The sequence below is a fragment of the Semicossyphus pulcher genome, unplaced genomic scaffold (assembly GCF_022749685.1).
Source record: "Semicossyphus pulcher isolate SPU_LCO1_2020_fin unplaced genomic scaffold, fSemPul1.0.p SCAF_10, whole genome shotgun sequence".
Lineage (NCBI taxonomy): Eukaryota > Metazoa > Chordata > Actinopteri > Labriformes > Labridae > Semicossyphus > Semicossyphus pulcher.
The window spans coordinates 1,730,340-1,742,680 of NW_027211604.1; the positions used below are offsets into that span (position 1 = coordinate 1,730,340).

At 42.1% G+C, this 12,341-nt stretch overlaps 1 protein-coding gene across 1 annotated transcript in view; it reads right to left on the reverse strand.

The window, feature by feature from the left end:
* Positions 1 to 250: 250 nt before the first annotated feature.
* Positions 251 to 12,341, reverse strand: part of LOC138598501 (polypeptide N-acetylgalactosaminyltransferase 10-like) — a 63,546-nt gene continuing 51,455 nt past the window's right edge. Inside the window, exons 7-14 of the mRNA XM_069670298.1 lie at positions 10,762 to 10,879; positions 6,895 to 7,002; positions 4,563 to 4,784; positions 3,262 to 3,378; positions 2,747 to 2,896; positions 1,059 to 1,235; positions 773 to 929; positions 251 to 686 (exon numbers count right to left, since the gene is read on the reverse strand). Of these exons, the coding sequence (XP_069526399.1) occupies positions 1,071 to 1,235; positions 2,747 to 2,896; positions 3,262 to 3,378; positions 4,563 to 4,784; positions 6,895 to 7,002; positions 10,762 to 10,879 (880 nt within the window). The 3' untranslated portion in view covers positions 251 to 686; positions 773 to 929; positions 1,059 to 1,070. The remainder of the gene's footprint in view (positions 687 to 772; positions 930 to 1,058; positions 1,236 to 2,746; positions 2,897 to 3,261; positions 3,379 to 4,562; positions 4,785 to 6,894; positions 7,003 to 10,761; positions 10,880 to 12,341) is intronic.

A 12,341-nucleotide genomic window follows, 5' to 3' on the forward strand; every position in this document is an offset into this window, starting at 1 on the left:
GGTAAAGGTATTTGGATACGTCATCAGGGGGTTAGTACCTTAGATAACCGTACAACAGCACAGTTAGTTCAGCAGATAGACACGAACAGATGATTTCACTTGCTTGTAATTGAAGATAATTAAAATAAAACAGTGTCTTTATATTTATCTCAGGCCCTGAAAAACTTTTACTTGTGTGAGCAGTGTGTTACCTGTAAATTGTTAGACAGTGCATCTTTAGATAGAAATAGACAGAACGTCTGTAACTGTATAACTTTATTTCTCTGTATAAAAATATATATATATATCCGCACTTTGAACACGAGTCTGTACAAGATTTTGTTCCTTCAATAAAAGGCATATTCTTGCAATCATCTGCACACTGTGCAGGAATACTGGTGAAACAGGTGTCAGGCATTTTCTCCAGCTATTACAGCCTTATAGCTTGCAAAAGCAAAGTCCACATATGCTACCATATGCTGTTTTGGTACTTTTTGCACAAAGGGGGCAGGTATTTCCTATTGTTGGAAATGTTAAGGCAACAGTTGCAATAGACAAAGTGTAAAGAGGCAACAGAACAGACGATCCATGAAATTCAGCAGAGTTTGTGTTTGACAGATTTAGAAACGTCCAAACTTCAGTCTGTAACAGCGCTGCGTTTCCTGGGTTCCTGCAGGACGATCAGGTTTCACCGAGGTTTTCCCAGCCTGGACAAGGACAGAACACAGACAGTGAATGAAAGAGATCACATTTTTAAGGAAGTGAACTTCAGTGAAGCGTGTCGTTCTCTTACCTCCTTCATCATCACAAGCTCGTGCTGCATGACTGTAATCTGGATTTTGTTGTGTGTGGTTCGACCATCTCCTGAACTCTGCCGTTCCACTGGGAATGTCGCTGAAGCAACACGTTACTCATTTGTAGCATCCATTCTTATCTGGGCAACAATGAAACTGTGAAACAGAAGCAGAACTATCAGACGACAGCCTCATCGCTCTCTTCAAAGCCACCAGACTCCATTGAGAAAAAGATGAATTTTATCACATGCAATATGTGAGTTTCTGCTGCCTTGGTCACCTCACCTTTCAGGCGCCTCAGTTGGTGCCTCGGTTGAAGTGCTCCAGCACGGTGGCGTTGGTTCTCTCAAACAGCCACTGCTGGCTCAGAGAGGAGGGGTCGCACGTGTTCATGAAGACTCGCCGCTCGCTCGGGCTGCAGTCGATACAGCTGTTACTGACCGGGTGATACAGACTCTTATCCTGGAGGGCAGTGAGTTGTAAAGAGAATAGCCTCATTCATATGTAAATAAGGTTTAGTGTGTGATTATATTTTCACAGAGCATGTGCAGTGTTTCCTTCTTTAAACGGTTTTAGGGCCATTTCAGTGAGAGGATGCAGGTTGGATGAAAGGGTGAAAATAACTTGAATAATTATATTTATAACCAGGAAGTTTATGTATGATTCTGAATTTGACAACAATGCCACAGCGGTAATTTAAATATTAATCTAAATTTGAGAAATTCGTGCATCCAGTGCATCAGACAATGATGTGCAGCAGAAGGCTGGTGTTCTACAATAACTTTCTAATATCACTTTAAATCGGTTCTTCAAATGTGCAAGATTATCTTATAAGTGGCTCCTTTATGTCTCTTTCATGGCTTATGTTTTTTAATGACCTTAATCCTTAAAGTTTGTCATGTATTCATCCGTTTTATCACTATATATCCACACAATGTGGAACAGCAGGAAACCTGTAAACTGAGTCAGAGCCATACCTGGTTATATATTCATAATGTAAAAGAAAGAAAATTAGTACAGAAAGGTTGTATATGGCCTCAAGTCTCGTCTCCCTCATGTTGTGTGGGACATTATGTCCTTGCATACACAGACGTGGATCTTTTATTCTATTCAGTGTAATGATAAAGCTCTGGCACACTTGCACGCTACATTAAAGTCGAGGTGAAATGAAAAGTGTCATTTTAATCCTTTAGATCACATCCCCGGTAATATTGTGCATCTATTTGACAATATAGGCCAAAAAAAATACAGAAAATCCATTTCTTCGTATTCTTATATCAAAATCATTTTTTCTTCCGGTAAAACTAAATTTCACGCGTGCTTACGTAAGTTAGCACCAAACTATTTCAACCAATCAATCTGCAACATTTAGCCGCAGAGCACCAAGAACGCTCGGTCAGTTAGCTAGCTACTGCGCTGTGGAGAACGTCTGTCTACGCCCACTTCTCAACCATCAAATCAAATCCCTCTAATGATATGTCCCGCCTGCACGTCCTGTTTCAGTCGGAAACACGTCACGATACGGAAGCTAGATACTCTCCAAATGCCGTTTCAGCTCGACTTTAAACTATCATAAACGAAGCTGCTCAAAAGACGTTCTGATTGCTAACTTATTTAATGTTATATACAATGTTTATAATGCTGCATTTTGCAACCTTGCTGATTGCTTGGAGTGTAAGAGAAGAAATTCTCTAAAAACCTGTGCCATAAAACAAAACAATGCCCTTTATAGGTAAAGGGAAGCACATAGTAGGCTACGCTTCGTTGGTTGATCTCTGAGGGGAACACTTTTTACATTACACAGTCATTTGATCCATTTTATCAAAGAAAATAAAACTAAAACAGCTTTAAATACACAAATAAACTTTATGTCCCAGTAGAAGTAATAACAAAGACAGTTTGGCAAATAGCTCTGAAAGGACACAGCCAAAAGGACCACCCTGTTCTTTACTCTCCTCTGTCCTCTCCCGTACCTTTCTGTAGCGCCACAGCTGGTTCCCCTTCATGCCGTGACAGTCGTACAGCGTGACGGGGCTGCTGTGGGACACGGCATCGAAGCAGACCTTCCTTGTGTGCATGGGGTCACCCACCCGAATATCCTCCCTCCAACCAAATGTTAACACCTGCATGAACACACCAGAAACTGTAACACAGCAGACCTCCATCCTCTGGTACACCATTTTTGATTTCTTAGGTTTATTTATCAGATTTGAAGGTTTATGAAGACAGTGTTTCATGTGCATGTTTAGGCCAAACCCTTTTAGCTTCACTGCCTCTTTGTTTAAATAATACAGTAAGAGCAAGAGGCTCAAATGCTTGATGCAAACATAAAACGGTGCTGCCCCTCCAATGCTTCATTAACCTCTGTGTGCTCAGGTGTCAGGGCCCTTACAGATAGAACACACTCCATGATCCATACAGCATGAAGGGTACACATTAAAACCTCATGAGACATTTTACAAGAGCCAGTGTAGTGTATGACCCTCACCTGGGCATGGCTCCAGCTCACCTCCCCCCGCGATTTCACACAGCTCTCCAGACGGATCGGACTCCCCGACACAAAGTGTTTGATCTCCATGCACATCCCGCTACCCACGTTTCGTATCTATAAAAAATACACAAAACAAATGGACATGGAGTCAAAGAAATAAAGAGTGCTAGCTCTTTAGTCATGGAAAGTCATCACATCACATCACATTGATGGATTGAGGCATTTATGGACTCGAAACAGTCTGAACCGGAAAAGTTGTTTAATTACAGATCATGTGCGTTGTTGCCTTACTTGATGATCATTTCCAACAGTGTTCATCTATATTTCTTGTCAGTTTACCGATGATAAAATAACATCTGATAAATACTGACTGTGGATCAGAGTGAAGTAATACCTTTGACTAACAATTATTCAATCACAACTCTTCAACACAATTGAACCTGCACTCCAGAGGACTCAGTGCTGTCAGTTTGTACCTAAAGCAGATCAATGTTTTTGGTTTGGCCCCTGAGTTTGCACCCATCTGACCTGATGATATCTGCAGCATGCAGGAGAAGAGGGCAGCCACCTGTGTTCTTGCCAACATGTTTCATCATTGTTTCTTGTCTGTTGTTTTCACAGGGAATTTTGCAATCACTATTTTCAGCTTGATGCGAACCTTTCTGCTCCCAGTTTGGAAATCTCTCCGTAGTATTCCAAGCCAAAGAAGTCATGAATCTAAAAATGTGGAATATAACAGGAAGTGTGCCTTACAGTGGTCACCTTTGTATGCAGTGTTTGTGCTGTGTACAGATCACTTCACAGCCCATTCCTCATACACAGCAATATGTGCAGACTCTGCTTCCCGGCCTGTCTCAGCGTTAGACACTAATGTCCCTATATAAACCAGCAAATGGAGCGTATAACATGTGAACTAGATTCCTTTGCTTCTTTTCAGTAAAAAAAAAGGGATGTTTTTTTTGGACCTCATGTTTTTAGGCAACTTTAGGATGATTCTAATGTAATTCTTATGGAAATGTACTCGAACACATAGAGATCCTGCCATTACCTAGTTAAAGTATGGTGATGATGGATGCAATTATTTCTGCCATCTTTGAGAACCGGATCTCTCAGCACTCTTTTAACCATTATGTATCTAAAGAACAACTTTAGGTAATTCATTCAGATAAGATAATGATGTTTTGTTTTGTTTTTTTATTGCTGTGCATGCAAGCAAGGGTGCATGCAGTCTGTGAATCTAACAACTTTCTTTGACCTAATTTTTCCCAGTTAAAGCAATTCTATCAACTACCCCTCACCTCTCCCCAGGCTGCAGCTGGAGGCTCCACCGGCGGGTAGTGTTTGGGCAGGTCCCAGGCCACCTCGCTCATGAACCACTTGAAGTTCTTGCAGTTGAGCCGGTTCCTCAGCTCCTTCTGGGCCGTCATGTCTCCTGCCGACAGGTGACGGTACTCGGGCCGACGCTGGTAGACGTATTCTGCAAACTCGTCCATCCACACCTCCGCCACTCGCTTTAGGTTCTGAAAGCAAAACAGAATAAGAGAGAGAGTGTTTAGGTAACTATCTTTTCTTTAGAGGTATCACAAGTCTTTCAGAATTTCAATGAAGCCACTACACATAAACATGAAGTTCCACAGTCCTTGGCAATAAGGATGATCTCTCTTTGCTGTCAGTAACACAAAATAACTTTGATAACATTTGTGATACTGTGTTTCACCTTTTACTAACTTTTGACCACGAAAGAACAACTGAATTTAAGCTGACCTTATCACTTGTTCTGCATGAATGAAGAGTACTTTTGCACTTTTAAAAAAACAAAGCTTTGAAGAGGTATAAGCATGATAATGAAACAGCAATGTCAACTTTTTACACAGAACAAGCACCTTTATGTAAATGCTTTCCTTTATCTGCAGGGTAAGGTCAACTCAGGACCATCAGCATTCCACTGAGCTCCCTTTAAAGACTGGTTGGTCAGAATAAAAAAATCTAAACAAAGGCCAGTGCCTCTGAGTTGCATACTGAGCCAAACTGAGCCGAGTTCCAGGCTGCGGCTGAGGCATACATAATGAATGGTGTCCGGCTACACCCTAGATGATCTAGCTCTTTTAGACAATTTCTCATTCTGTGTGGGTACTTTGAAGAACACAAGGAACAAAGAAAGTTAAGCTCATTCTTCACAGCAACACCTGCTCTGCTATAAGTGGTAGATAGTGGATAGACTGCATACTGCTGCCTCTCATCAGGTGGTCTTTTGTTAGCAGAAGCCGAGCCGACTGTTAAGTGCTCCCATGCATTCAGAGGAGAAAGAGGAGAGTACTTAGTGGAGGACGTAGGACACAAAAATGCTGCCATCTGTTATACCGCACCACTTAAAGACTCGTGCACACTCAGCTGATGTGTGCATGTGAACAGTATATGGTTTGCACATGTGCAGTCTTCTACATGTGGGCTTATATAGCTGGTTCTCACTCCCAACTTCAAATACAGCAGCTTGGTCAGTGGCCCAAGCTTTAAAATATCATAGTCTGGTACCACTAGTAAAGTATAACTAGTATAATCTTTGGACCCTTTCCTATGTTGCTATGTGCCGTTAAAGTCAGGTGACATAGTATAAAGAGCACGAAAGTCAACTTTGGGTGGTGGTCGCAGATGATAATCCAAAAGGCAGCTGAACTTGTTGAAGTTCTTGAAGGCGTTTCACCTCTCGTCCAAAATGCTTCTTCAGTTCTAAACTGACTGGTGGACGGAGCTAGAAATATAAGCCTCTGTAGGTTATTAGCATACTAATAGATGTGTAATCAAGGGTGAGTCGTTAACCTGAGCGACCACGGATGAATCAAACAAACAGGGGACTGTTATCCAGGAGAGTGAGATCACTTCCCCTGTGAAACCAATAGTCAATGCTAAACTCCCCAGATGACACTACAGCCTCGACACGTAACTCGGCATGCCTTGTCGATATCATTAAATGGGTAAATGATCGCCAACTTCAGCTCAACCTAACCAAGACTGAGCTCCATGTCCTTCCAGCCAGCCCCTGTATGCAACCACAGATCCACATCCAGCTTGGACAAACTGAACTCATACCCACTAAGTCTGCCTGGAACCTGGGCGTCGTAACTGACTGACATCAGGAATTTATTATTATGTGGATCACTGTTAGCCAACGATCCATTGTGCTTGTCTGTGAAGGTTCTCAGTCATCCAGGTCAGGTGGACGGAGCTAGAAATATAAGCCTCTGTAGGTCATGACCTGGATGACTGAGAACCTTCACAGACATGTTGCTTCGCATTTTGGGATAGATATCCTTCTATTGGTGCGAGAGTTTGAAAGGACGGCCAAGAAGAAAGCAGAGTACAGAAATCATCTTCATTTCAATTTAAGATGACAACAACAAAAGATCATCAACAATGACCTACAGAGGCTTATATTTCTAGCTCTGTCCACCAGTCAGTTTAGAACTGAAGAAGCCTTTCGGATGAAACGTCTTCAAGAACTTCAACCAAGTCCAGTTGCCCTTTGGACTAAGCTCAGAATCCATTGTTCTTACCTTCAACTCTTGTACTATACAGAAACTCTGTGACTCACCTGCTGTGTTGTGTGTGGAAGCATACGGTATGAAGGATTACCTTTGCCAAGCTGATCCCACCAGGGACCTTGTAGGGGACGTACTTCCTGTAGATGTGTCCTACCCTGGAGCAAGGGATGTCCTCCATCCGACCACCACACATCCACACCTACAGAGACACAGAGAAGAGAAAGCCTTTTCATCACACAAACTTCTGCCAACTTTACATTCAAAGGGAAAGTTGGGAGAGGTAAAGAAAGGTGAAGGAGGGAGATGATCAAGGAGATGAGCCAGAGACTGATGGCTAAGAAGAAAAAGCCATGAGGTACAGTAGTTCTTACAGGCTTATAAATCCTTGGAGACAAAGAGAAGAGAGAAGAGAATACAGAGACAGAGGCAATAAAGAAGACATGGCAGGATGGTGGAGGAAGAACAAAAGTGACCAGGCTTCACCTGAGCTGCAGGGTCAGACTCAAAGACTCAGCTGCTGGGTGAAGTCTTATAATAATGCTGAAACTTTCCAAATGGAGAAACACTTTTCCTTAGAAGGTTTTGGCAGTGTATGCAGTCGTCTTTGCAACAAAGCATTTCTTTCCCTACAATATTTAAACAACACAATGAGATTTTAATTTGTTTTAAGCACCCTAATGAGCTTTTCTAAAGTTAAAGAAAACCCTCATTTGAAGCATTTCTATTTTGTTTCTATTCCTTTCCATTGTCTATCTCCATAGTACGGACATCCAGCAGCGGTTCCTCATTTAAATCCTCCAACTATAATGAGGACAACAGAGATGATTCACTTTCTTGGCTTTCAGTGTTGAAAATAAACCTTGAGAAAGGAAGGGAGGCCATGAAGAGGAAGAAAGAAAGACTTAAAGACAGCGGGGCGAGATGGAAAATGGGTTTTCTTTCTAAGACAATAGCTGAATAAAAAGTGGGGAAATGAAAAGCTGGATTTAAAACATGAAAACAAACAAGTATGGGAAGAAAGAGGTGCAGCAGCGCTTCAAAACGGCTTCCTTTCTTATGGAAATACGTTTCTGCTATTTGAAGGTTAGAGGCAGGAGGAAGCTGCTGGGAGTTCAACAACATGGAATATGAAATATACATTTTACATATGACTTCAACGCTCAAACAACACAGTTCAACAGGGGTGTACAGAGGTCGAGTGTATGTCAACCTGACCCAACATGACTTTAGTTGACTTCAGTGAATTCACATGTGTGAATAGATGGTAGAACCCAATGGTCATACCCATTGTATATCCACGCTACATTACACAGAGTAGCCGAATAAGGAAGTCCAACCAATACTGCGGCTGTGGGCCGGCTGTGGGGCGGCTGTGGCTCAGTGGTAGAGTGTCCCAATCTGAAGGTTGGGGGTTTGATCCCTGAGTGCCACAGTCACATGTGGAGGTGTCCTCGGGCAAGACACTGCTCCTGGTGGCAGAGCCATCGGGTATTTTCTGCGCATAGATCTGATTGGAGATTGGCACTTAGGCCTTTGCCATCAGTGTGTCCATCCTGTGTATATACTGTACATGAATCCATCTCTCAAGGACCTTAAGGGCAAGCCAGAAAGATTGTGTCAGACTCCTCTTAACCTGGACACAAAGTGTTTCAGACACTCCTTTAGACTATCATGACTTAAACAGATTCTTCCCATCATCATCTGGCCTCATCAATAAAGCCTATGACTCACGCAAGCATGGCAGCCTTTGAAATTTACAGAAGAACCAAAAGCAAGATTATCATTCAAATACTCCAGAAGTGACTGGGACATGTTTTTGAATAGAGACAGATCAAATCCCAATGGTTTCACTTTGACGGACTCATCAGCACGTGACAGACAAGCTAGCAAATGTGAATCAACTCTTGATGAGACTCAACGTGTTGCCATGGATATGAAATAACAGAGGGAGCTAATTAAGGCCTGATATCGCAGGAAATAATGGATTGAACAAGTATTATTGATCCCCAGATAATGTTTTGTGACCTTCTAACCTTTGTTACCATAAATGCACATTCACTTCTTAGTCAAAAACTACAATGCCCAGCAGGTTTAGGAGTTTACTTAGCCTTTTAAAAAGCTACATATTACTTATAGACTTTTCAACCTGTTATTAAAGTTGGATTCCTACAGAAGGAACCAAATGGGTCGGGGCAGAGCGACACAGACAGGGCAGGAATGTGAAAAAGTAAGAGAAAGAAAAAAACATTCTTGCCGCATAGGCTATTAAACCATCAGGGCAGAACCGGCCCTGAGACACTGTGTGGACATAATTTTACTGCAGCAAAACACACCCTCTCTGTTGCAGATGAAGATCCACCAGCAGTGAAATCGACTCACACAAGTGTACAAAACTACCTAACAACAGAATTCACTCCAACCGCATGAATTAAACATACTGCTGGAAGACAAAATCCAGCATTGACTAAAAGTGCAACTAAAACCTGTGATGTCTCTCTAGGTGTCGTTGGATAAATAAAACATAAATGCATACAGCTCAGTACATACAGTATTTTAGTTGCTCCTGTGTTTGGTTTCACTACATGAATAATAATGACCCAACCAAAGGCTGGCAGCAATAACTGTGGGAACAGGAATTTAATGCTGCAAGGTTTGTACTCGCTGCTGCACCAGTCTGAAGGAGCTGAACCTCTCGTGGCTGACACTTTTGTGTGCAGCCTGGTTTGACATCTGAACTAGAAGGCACACAGGGTGGTAATAAGCAGGGTATAGACATTTTGATGGTGGTGCAATGGAAACACGCTGGTGCATTATCATGGCAGAAACAGCAATGTTCTGAATTCTACATTCATGAATAACAAAAACATGTAATGTTTTAATGTATGCTTTTAGAAAAGTTTTCCTCTGCACGCTATTTGTGAGTTTGCTAACTTTTACTCTGAATAACTCCTTTTTCTGGCTCCATCCACAGAGGTTTAATTATTTCTGCCTCCAGAGCAGCTCAGTGTGTGAGAAATGTTTGCATAACAGAAAGTCCAATCTGCCGGGGCGATATAAAAGAGATCCACCGTCAGTTTTATAGCTCGCACTATCCTCTCGCTTGGCATGTGAGGTCATATTGCCTCTGTGCTCCGTGTGCTGGTGTGTACAGAGATTATTTCACTGTGTGAGTTGGAAATACCCAATGTTCCCATACCAGTGTGACCAGGGTGGACTTTAGATTAAGTGTACCAGTGAATGAAGTGATTGTGTTTCACATGCTAGCAGGGCCTGGCTGTCTGTGGGAGCAGCAGTTTGGTTGTAAGGATTAGTATGAGAGCTTGTTAATCTTCTCACCTCAGGAGACTGGCTGTCTGCGCTGTATCAGCTAATGGGGATCTTAATAAAAAGGAAACCAAATTGAATATCTGAGGGCAATAAGTAGACTTAAGGGGCACAGCTAGGCATGAGCTGATTGCAAAATTTAATAGCATGATAATCTTGGCCAAAATAATAACCTTGGTACGGGATATTATCTGAGTAATTACTCAAATAAGATGAAAACTTTATCACAGTAAAACATAAGAGCTTTCGCACCCGGCTCAGCAGCGAGTCATGGCGGGTGTTATTCAAGTCCTATCGGTTCTCTCATCTCGCAGCTTTCACTGTAAGATTCTTAACCTTTTGCTCCGGGATTAAAACAATAAAGTGCAGGATTATCTGTTATAATGGGGCCACTTCCTATCTCCCCTATTATGTTGCTAAAAAAACTTTTCCTTAATGGCAGTGTCTTTTTCTTGCATCATAGATTCTTTGCTTACCACGAAACATGCAAGAAAATGTCTGAAAACTTTTGATTGATGTAATATATTCATATAATTTGTATTTCAATGACATATCTGACCCTGATGCAATGACAGTAGGATAAAATCGAGGCTCATATCGCTGTCTGTCTTTCCTCTGATTAGATGATTTTTACCTTAAAGGAGATCTCGTACTGTTCTCCTCCCCAGATCTCCAGTCCCGTGTCATATCCTCCCAGCTCCCAGAACCACTTCCTGTCCACAGCAAACAGTCCACCCGCCATCACTGGGGACCTGCAGGACACACAAAATACAACACAGACACTTACTACTACGACTACAAGTTAGCTCATCACTTTGTCAGAGTCAAAGGATCAAAGATGAAGAGGGAGAAACACAAAAAGACGATCAAAAAGCGTCACCAGCAACAACTGAAATGTCAAGATGTCTCTTTTTTATCCACAAGAGAAAAATGAAAGCGACATAAGCGGCTGACAGACTCGTTGTCTTGTGACTTTCTAAACCTTATCCTTGAAACTTCCATTATTTGTTTTATCACTCCGGGAGAAGCTGTTCCCAAGGTTAAAGAGAGTGACAAGTTTGCAAATTAGGCTTGGAGTTAAATAAAGCTGCCTCCCAAAAATAATTAGTTTACAGTGGAAAAGATAAGAGCGTGTTGTGCTTAATCATTCACTGGTATGCTTATTTGAAAGAAGACATATGTGTCAGTAGCTGTGTCTCAATCCAGGGGCTGCATCCTTCAAAGGACTTATTTGAAGGCCGATTGAGTCAAAGGCTGTCCTAAATCGAAGGCTCCTTTAGATGCAGCAGATAATGCGTCCTCCTTTTCCTGGGCCACAAAGGATCCAGCGGGTGCATTCTTTGCGGCCCAACGTATCCCGAGATTCATTGCATGCCAATTCAAACGAGATGGCGGGCTCTTACGCGACCGAGGAGTACACATTTTAATGTAAAAGGCTTTAGTTTCAACTCAATCGAATAGCGGCGTTACACATGTATATAAAAAAAAAACGAAATGGCACTTGAAATAAATTATCTTTAAAATAATAGGTTAAGTTACGTGGCGTTAGTTAAGCTAGCTCGTTGCTAGCTACCTGTTGCAAGGCAACAGGAGCAGCGTTTGGTGAAGCAAGGGTAAGGGCAGGAACAGCTGGTGACCAAGCCGCAACCTCCGGTGTTGAAAAATGAAGCCAATGCAGAAGTGCAAAAAACTGCAGTTCCTCGAGTGGCCACTTGAGGCTCCAGAAAACAAGAAATAACATTACAGCAGGCGGGAAAATGCCAATTTTAACAGCAGAAATAAACATGTTTACAGCCTGGTACAAAAAACGCTTTTGTTATAAATAGCTCATTTTAATGTTCAAGATAACTGTACAGGGGGTGAATTTTTTTTATAACGCACCCATTTTAATTATATTAGGCCTTAAATTATAGGGGCCTGGTCACTTGATTGACAGGTGGATCCTGCTGGCTGTCTGCTAGACGCCAACACAGACACACAGACGCACAGACACACACAGACGCCTGTTTAGTGTCAAACATTTATTTATAGGTCGGCCAGTATATAGGAGTCAGGAGTTGTTGGCTTTTCCCTGGAGAGATTACAGCGGACCGTAGTGATGAGAAGATCGGTTAATTTAAGTTTCCCGTTACGTGTTGGCTTGCCGCTATCTCACGCTACTCCTTTACTCTGATAACTAAACGACTGCAGTCAGTCACCGTCACAAACTGAATC